General features: G+C 43.7%; 1 protein-coding gene across 1 annotated transcript; it reads right to left on the reverse strand.

Annotated features, from left to right (window-relative positions):
- Nucleotides 1-50: 50 nt before the first annotated feature.
- M6PR (mannose-6-phosphate receptor, cation dependent) lies at nucleotides 51-8342 on the reverse strand. Its single transcript, XM_069106108.1, has 7 exons — nucleotides 8087-8342; nucleotides 4484-4663; nucleotides 3462-3628; nucleotides 2657-2766; nucleotides 2325-2455; nucleotides 1715-1841; nucleotides 51-1434 (listed from the first exon to the last, which is right to left on the reverse strand). Exons 2-7 carry the CDS (start codon nucleotides 4660-4662, stop codon nucleotides 1312-1314), a joined length of 837 nt encoding a protein of 278 aa, XP_068962209.1. The 5' UTR covers nucleotide 4663; nucleotides 8087-8342; the 3' UTR covers nucleotides 51-1311.
- Nucleotides 8343-8956: the final 614 nt, after the last annotated feature.

The following is an 8956-nucleotide window of genomic DNA, read 5'->3' on the forward strand; positions in this document are numbered from 1 at the left end:
CACCGGGTTAAGGAAGAGAGAGGAAAACAAAATATACACACACAAAAAAATACCTGCTGATTTTACAATCTTAATTTCCCTATCTTCAAAGAAAAAAATGTTCAAACAGTAATGAAAAAGCCAAAGATAAATTTCTGTCTGTAGCTACTTTGCCCCTGACTGGCCAGAAGAACCTTATTAGCCAAAGAAAGATCAGCCCAGTTCCTGGCCATACCACCTAATTAGAAAAGGGAGGCACCAGAAGGAATTTTGAAAACCCTTACTTGCCCAGAAACATTACGGGCACACACTTTCCTCCCTGAGCCAGCAGAGGGAATGTTAGTAGCATTCTCTACGCTTGGAAGCAGAGCTCCAGGCTCCCCACCTGCTTCTATTTGCATTTTTGGCAATTTTTTGTAAAAGAAAAATCACATACCTGGGGAGATAGGCCATATTCATAAAAGGGTAGGAGTATAATAAGAAAAGCTTCACCAGTTCTGTAACCAGAGAGAAAAAAAATCTCCCCTCCACCAACAAGCCCACCCTAGGCATGGCTAATGGAGCCAATGTGGCACAATACTTCAGTCTCATTTCCCCTTTCTAGTTTCTGGCTTTCTGGATTGGGCTTTTTTGGCTGAATGTGAAGTGACAACACAAGATCACAACCCACATCATATTTCAAGGTAAAGGTCCTTAAGTCAACAAATGACCTAGTGGTACCTCACAAATCTCTGGCATGAGAAAATTCACATTTTATGGTTCTGTTCCCAGAGGGGGCCAAGAGAGACTGGGGGCTGCCTTGGGCCCAGGCCAAATTCAAGAACTTGGAAGTGATGATCATTACAGAGCTGTCCCAAGCAACAGGGAACTCCAACCACACTCTTGTAAATAAGAGCAGGCATAGGTAACAGCATGACGGCAACCAAAACCCTATATAAATAATACCTTTTTTTTCCTTTATAATCCAGTGTCTCACAGAAGAGCCTAACATCAAAGATGTAGTAAAAAAGGCTAGGAAAGTCTCCTGCCCACTCCCAGCCGGCTGTATGCCTCCTTAGTATCCTCCCTCTCAAACCCTCAGTTCCCTTTGGCCCGTAAAGGGTGTCCCCTCCCAGGCACATTTCCCTGGGTCAGTGCCACTAACAGACTCCAAAGGGAGAACACAGAGCAGAGAGAAGGCAGCTTAGTGGGTAGAAAGAGTGAGTGCAAGTCAAAAGCAAACTAGAGGAAAAACTGGTGGAAGAGATGGAGCAGCAGCGCAGCGGCAAAGTCTGGCTGAGGATGCTTTGGTTCGGGGTGGAGAGAGAGAGGGGCGGGGCGTCTCCAGGGCAGTCACATGGGCAGCAGGTGGTCGTCCCTCTCTTCCGACTCCTCCCCCAGCTGGTCGTCCCCCACGCCCCGGTAGGCAGCAGGCACATTTCGAGGTTTAGAGCGGCACACAAAATCGCAACCATCCTGTGAGGAAAGCAAACAGCTGACCGCCTGCACCCCAAAGCGCGCTCAGCTTGAAAGAGGCACTTTCCAGGGAGATGCCAGCTGATCACGGGGGACTTTAAAGTTCAGCTGCAGTTTTTGTACATTGGAATAGGGTCACCCACCCCTTGCCCAGTTCCAAAACACTCGAACCACTTGGAGAGGAAACTGGAATAAGCCAGTTCTTAGAAAAGGTCCGAATCTCTTTGTTCCCTGCAGTTAGGTAGAATGGGTACCCTAGCAACAGCCCGTCACTACTTACTGCTACCAAATTGCCCAGATCCTGCCAGAAGGCTAAATGAGGAAACTGCTCCATGCCTTTGGCGCCTACCACCAGCCTTTGGTACAAGAAGCCCCCAATGAAATAGACAGCCACCAGGGAGGCAAACCTATGGAGGAAGAGAAGGGAAAAAGTATAAAAATAGCCAGGTGAGACACAGGTCCTAAGGAATAACAAAGCTAGGCACAGAGAGCTAGAAGCAAGTGAATGATCAGCGATGCAATTAGTGACCTCCCCTTCCCCATGACCTTTAGGCTACTGACCCTAACTGGTAAACAATGAGCCTGGGCTCATAAGTATGTGTGAATCTGGATCCCATGTTAGCATAAATCCATCCTTGGTCAAAACCATCAGCCCCTTGGATTATGCTGTAGTTTATCCCCTCAGCAAAAGTAATAAGAACTGTCAAGTCCTCTAGGACAGAGTCTCCTCAATATAATTAGATTCTACTGTTGAATCCATTCACACTCCCATAGCTGCAGAAGCGAGGATGAGAATGTATTTTTGATCCCTTATCGCTCTACAGAAATTGTTCCTATTAATCCAGAAAAAGGGAATAGGTATTGAGGTATTTATGCTTCAGAGCACTCACGTGATAAGTAAGATAGAGCCCACACTGAGGTGGGAATCTTCAGGTGGGCAAGCCAGACTGCTGTCCATCTCAAAGAGGTAGAAACATTCTTGCATTTTGCCCCTTTCTTCAGAGACAGGTACGAAGTTGCCCTGTGTGAAAATGGGAAATAATAGTTTATTATGTTAAAGTAACATTTTCTAACACTCCCCTCAGCCTAATTCAGCAACCTAGTGAAGGAAAGAGATGCTCCCTGGACTCCATATTCTTTCCTAATATGCCCATCCAATAATGCTGTGCCCACTCAGCTGATGTTCAGCTTCTGTCCAACTACCAGCTCTATGGCGTCTTACCCCAATGGTCTTTTTGTTACAGGAGATCATCACCACTGCCCGTCGCTGTTCCTTGCCACAATGGTTATTATATTCATCACCCCCTTTATAGGTCAGCATGATCCAGTCACCTGAGGGACAAGGAAAACTTTTTTTGGTCACAGGAAAGGGTAGCAATAACAGAAGTGGGTAATGGGGTGAGTAGAAAATAATAAAAGGGATTCATATTGAATTAGCTTTACTTGAAAAATTTGTCCATTATTGCATCAAGGGACCTATGTACCAAACATACCAAAGTATTATGTGTCTTGTTTAAGTGGCAATAGTTGTGGCAATACCCATCATCCTATAGGATAATCAGAACTGAAAAAGATGAGTCTCTAGGCTAGTAAGAAATCTTGATTTTTTTTTTCCATACTAATAATGTAAGGGTTCAATGACATGAATCTAAACAATTTCTATTAATAATGAGTCACATTTATTGAATGCATACTACTTGCTGACAAAAAGGTAGAAGGGAGAAGCCTGCCTACTTTCCGGTATTTAAAATCAGCCACTGGTAATTCAAAATATCTATGTGTCGAATTGGTTGGATGATGGGGAGGAGAAGGGGATGATCATGTTCATTCCATCTTTAACCATATGTGAAATAATCATGCCAATAGATGTTCCTTAAGCAACAAAGATCCAAAGAAAATTATAAAAAACAAATATCCTTAAATGGTGTCATAATATCCATTTGCAGGGGTAGAGAACTCTGGGAAGCTGAGTGGAAAGTAGCTGGTTTTGAAAACTATCTGATGATAGAAGTGAAAAAGGGCCTTACTTCCATTGAAGACATGGGTTTCATTAATCCTTCCTATTATCGTCTCCTTATTTGTCTTCCGGTTGATCTGCACCAGTCCAGCCCCAGAGTTGTTGCTGTCAACTTCCCGGCACACCCTAAATTTGTAGGTATAGGATTCTGAATCCTGGCCCACAGTACTTACAAAGCTGTTAAAAAAGAACAGGGAAACGAAAAAGAAGGGAGACAGAAGTTAGAATGGGAATCTCCACTTACAGCAGAATTTGCGCTGACCACATCTACTGAGGTTTTGGTCCATTTATCAGAGTTCATCCCACCTTTTTGGCAGAGATGATTATGGTCACACAGTAATTAATGCCATCTGTAGAAATGTAATCTGAGACTCTGAAAGGCTAACTGGTAATGAAAATACACTTGTCAGAGTTTCTAGGCTTTTTAACAGATCCTCTATACTAAGCCCTGTCACTTTATATATGCCATTTCCCCATGCTCAGGAACATGGCATTCTGAGATTGCTTTTTCCTTACAAGGACCTTTAGATGATAACCTCCTGGAGATTGCCAAGAACTTACGGTAATGAAGAACAGCTAATGTAGGGATCTAACGATGCCCAAGTAAGAAGTCTAAGGCCCACTGCCGAGTCAAATAGTTTGACTTCAAAAGTCCACTTTATAGAGGACAGGCTTAGTCCCTGAAGTCTCTTCTTGGAGACAGATAAGTCAGACTGGATAATGTGAGAAATACAGGCTCTTAGGAAAAGTTGGGCTGATTTCCCTTCCTTTCATTATGAAACCAGAGTGGTTAGTCCTCAAAAAAGCCACAGATGGCATTCCCTGCATGGTAAGGTTTTTTAATCCTAGGATCAGAGACTATAAAGAGAAAAATTATTTAAAACAACTACTGCCCCAAACCCTTGGAAGTTTCTTTTGTTGTTCCGTCTTTTCAGTTTGTCCAACTCTTTGTGACCCCATCTGGGGTTTTCTTGGTAGAGATACTGGAACAGTTTGACTTCTCCAAATCTGTCATTTCCTTCTGTCCTTTACCTTTGGTCAAAAAGTGGAGTCAGCTTCTTCAGTATGGCCAGCTCCTTCTCTGACTCTTTATCCTTCTCTCCTATCAAGTCACAGGTTTTCTCTTCCATTTGCCAGGCTTCCCTCACTGCCATGGCCAGGAGTAGTAGAAACAACAGCCCAGCCCTCCAACAGCTGTAAAATGGGAACATCCTAATGGGAGAAAGGAGAAAAAAGGAGTATGGGGGGAAATTTAGAGAATCATCATAACACTTTGCTAGGCTGATCTTTTATAACTAAATGCAAAAAGTATCAAAACCTTTGGAATATGCAGAAATACATCAATATGTCTAACACATATATCCCCTCTAGTTAACCCACATTTTATACTTGTCACTGGTCACAGATACTGCTAACTTCCAGATTTTCTCATTCCTAGCTACAGCTCTCCCCCCAATTCGGGCACAATTTTATGGAAGACTTCCCTACACCCTTCTATGATGTGTTTCTACAAGGTCCCTAGAGTGGCAAGCTTATGCAAACTACTCTCATTATTTTGGATTTATCTGCAAAATTTTCCTCTTTGTTATTCACAGTACTTTGGGGAAGGAGAAGAGATATGAACAAACAGAGCTCTCCCCGGTATTAAGGCACCAAAAAGCCATTCTCAAACCAGGATTATTAGAGTAGAACTTCCTAACAATTTTCCTAATTGTCAGTTATTTCACAGGTCTTCAGGGAGGGAGAAGATATGATGAACAAATAGCTCTCCTGAGTGTTGAGGCACCAAAAAAAGCCATTCTCAAACCTGGACTGTCAGAATGGAAGTTCACAACTGCTAAAAGCAAAACAAATCACACCTCACAATTTCAGGAAAACTGGGTGACAGGAGAATTCCTGTCTTTTTGGACAAGAGTTAGTTTAGGATTTATGTCAAGCCAATAATTAGTCATCATAGCTCTTGAAGAAGTAAACTATTTCCTATCCTCCCACTCCCTGTCTGTCCCCCCAAAAAAAGCATCACAGATCATAGAAGTTCAAACAAACCTGAGTTAGCCGTAAACAAGATTGCCTTGGTTCTTAACCTCTCAGACCAGCAAGAAATCCTATTGCTTATCTTACTCATGGAGAATGACAAAATGACATAAAAAGAATAAAGCCCCTATTAACAAACAATAAGCACATTTCCTTTAAGGTCTCAAGTCTTTTGCTCTCCAAAATTCAATTTTATAAATTATGGGAAGTAGAAATTTCATTAGATCTTCTTGCACTTCTTGCCACTGAGCTCCTGGGAACCACTCAGCTAAATCAATGTAATGTTTGCATACTTGACCCATTTTACCAAATTACTCTGGGAATAAAAATATTGTTCATTAATTAGAATCTACTCCCTATTACAAAATTTATTGTCCCTTTCTGTCCATTCCCTTCCTGCTTAATTCATACTGATCTGGATGATAAGACTTCAACTTTGCAGAATATACCTTTACCTAACTTCCTTGATAATCCCAGAAGTTACTTTAAGGTAACCCCTGGTAAACTGGTAATTCTATAATCACACCATCCTGCCACCCAACTCTGTCAGGTTGTCCATAGTCCTGTCTTTTCCTACCAACCCCAAAATTCAACTTTTCATTTTAAGTAATGACCCTCATGTAAGTCTGAGGACCCCCAAACACTAAAACACCAATCCTCTTAAGATCCAGAAAAGGTGATAGATAACAAAAACCATATTCTCCATTTGACTAAAAAAGATAAAGGTAAAATGACTTCTTTGAAGCTCAAGTGTGATTTAGTGGAAAATGGAACAAAAGGACTCAGGGTCCCAGTCTGCTAACAGTTTTCTGTATCACTTCCAAAACTAGGCAAATAGTACTACCTGAAAGGTCCACCCTTTCTGCTATTTTCTGCATACTACTTTTCCTACATACAAAGAATTAAATTAGAAAAAATTAAAGGAAACAAAATTCTTAAGGTCCCTGGAAAAAGTCATCTGAAGTTTTGCAGGCAAAGGATTGGGTCTAAGACCTCGATGTCCCTTATCTGTTAATGGTTGAACTTTTCTTTAAAAAGCCACAGCATTAAAACCCAGAAGTCTACCTTTAGTTTATCCCCTAGAGCTCAGCAACTTCTAAGCAATGAATACCAAATCTCATGCCATAAGAAAAATCAACTTTCCATTCTTCCAACCCATACCAACATGCAAAGAATCTACCCCTATTGCCTTTAAGTTAGAGAAACCTCCATAGAGGTCATATGAGAGGCTTTTTAGGTAACATTACCACTGAATTCTACAGAAGCATTAGCTGACATTCTAACAATATAGCATGAAGGGAATAAAGAGGAATCCTTTCTTATTTGTTCCACAATTGGTCCAACTCTTCTTGGAGAATCATTTTGCATGTTAATTTTTAGTTGCCATACTATTTAAGCTGAAGATTCATAAAATAATCAACAAAGGTGCAGCTAGTAAACAGATTTTTATAATTACCCTTCAGAAAAAGGTGACTTTTATTATTCTTATTTATCCCTTATGAATATCATAATTAAAGATTATATCAAAGATAAGTTATCTATCAAACAAGGTGCTTAGCACAGTGCCTGGCACAAAGGAAGCACTACATAAATGTTAGCTATTATAGCAAGCATTTCAGACAACCTGCTAAGCAACAGTACATCGGGTATATAGAAAATATACACACGGAATCTGTTTTTATTTGTCTTATTGTGGTGGGAGCACTGACAGATGAGGGGATTAGGACACAGGTGACCTTCGAGCTGAACCTTGAAGGATTCCTTAAGAGGCTGAAGTGAAGAAAACATGCCTTCTAGAGATGGGAATAGATGCTGCAAACTTGAAGTAGGCAGTCATCTTCCTTAAACAATTTAAAACTTGGAGATAAGAAGGGTAATGGCCTCTTGCGATCCCCTTCCAACTCTGACATCAGAGACATTCAAAAGTTTTCCTGCACTTGGGGTATGGAGAGGCCGGTTTGGTGGGGACCGTCTTCGAGCCTGCCTTGCCACAGGAACTCCAGGCCTTCATCTTTCTCTTGCTTCCAGAAAAGGTTCCATACCCGAAACACTTAAGGGAATGCAAAAAGGAAGCCTTTGGGAACTGGGAGCTCAAGCTAAGTCGCGGCAGAAACTACGCCAGGCTGCACGCGGTATTATTCCGCCTTCCATCCAGGCAGCTTTTCTCCTCCTAGCATCCGCACAAGTCCTCCTCCTCATCTGACACCTTTACCGCACCACCCCGGCTCTCCAGCCTCCACCACACCTGGTGAATCCCACATTGGGGGAGCCCCCAGTAACAGTGCAGCCAGATGCCACACCGAGGGCTGCAGGGGACTCCCTTAGATCACTGCCCCCCTTTTCTCAGCACCCATCGAGCTCCCCAAAATAGAACGAAGTTCCTGTCGGGTCTCCTCTCCCTCCACTCCTACCACGTCCCAGCAACTTCCCCGTGGCCTAGTCTGAGTCCCAGCCTCCCCCTCTTCCCAAGAGCCCCGCTTGGGAGTTGGAGGCTAAGTTCTCGGGAGAAGAGGGGCGCAGACGATCCCGACACCAGAAGCCCTCTTGGGGTCCTTCTTCCCCAGCCTCCAGTGCCTCTCCCAGAGGCCCCAGCATACTCACGTGCCACTGGGGAGGAGGGGCGAAACGCCGATCGTCCTGAATTATTAATGAGCCCTCATGAATATTAATAAGAGCAAGTCTCCTTTGGAATCCCCAGTGGATATCGTCGGAAGAAGGGATCCGAAGAGGGGACAGTACAGGGTCTCAGCCGCAGCCCCCGTCCCAACAGCCAGGGTTTCCAGTAGCACTTCACACTACCCCACTCCGGGAACCGGAAACAGGAAGCGAAAACCTGCGACCCGGCAAAGCTACCTCCCACCAGGCCCCGCGGCAGGCGACCATGGAGGTTTTTTTTTTTAAAGCCCTGCCTCTTCCCCCTTCTCCCCTCCCATTCCCAAGTAGTCCAGCCCACCACTTGGCCATTCATTGGCAAAAAGCGAATTCAATCCCTCGCCTCTGAAATTAACTCCGCCCTCACTCCACCCGGTCCAATCATTAACAAGATCCTCCGATAGGCATCTCCCTTCTCTACTGCCGATCTCTCAGGCCACGCCCCTAAACCCGTCTTTCCATCAATAGGTAACCTTCACCTCCCCACCTCCAGCTGTCACGCGGACTCACGTGCCAGATAGCTGGCCTTCTGCTCTAAGCGAAGTGAACTATGAAATAGGGAAGCGGAAATTGGGAGGGGGGGAAGAGAAGAAGGCTGGGGACGGGGAGAGCTTGATGTGTGTGCCGCTTAGCATTTTGGGAGTTGTAGTCTTTTTCCTTTTTCTCGTCTCCCTCTAACTCCTGCACCTTCCGCGTCCCCCACTCTCGGTCTGTTAGGTCTGACCAAACTGAGTCCATGAGATTAATTTAGATTCCTGGGAAAATTCTAGAATGTGAATCTAGAGTGATGGTTCGTGAACACTTAGAAAAAAAGGAAGC

Source organism: Petaurus breviceps, unplaced genomic scaffold, assembly GCF_028583685.1.
Source record: "Petaurus breviceps papuanus isolate PSGF00001 unplaced genomic scaffold, PetGlider_PUasm1.0 78, whole genome shotgun sequence".
Taxonomy (NCBI): Eukaryota; Metazoa; Chordata; class Mammalia; order Diprotodontia; family Petauridae; genus Petaurus; species Petaurus breviceps.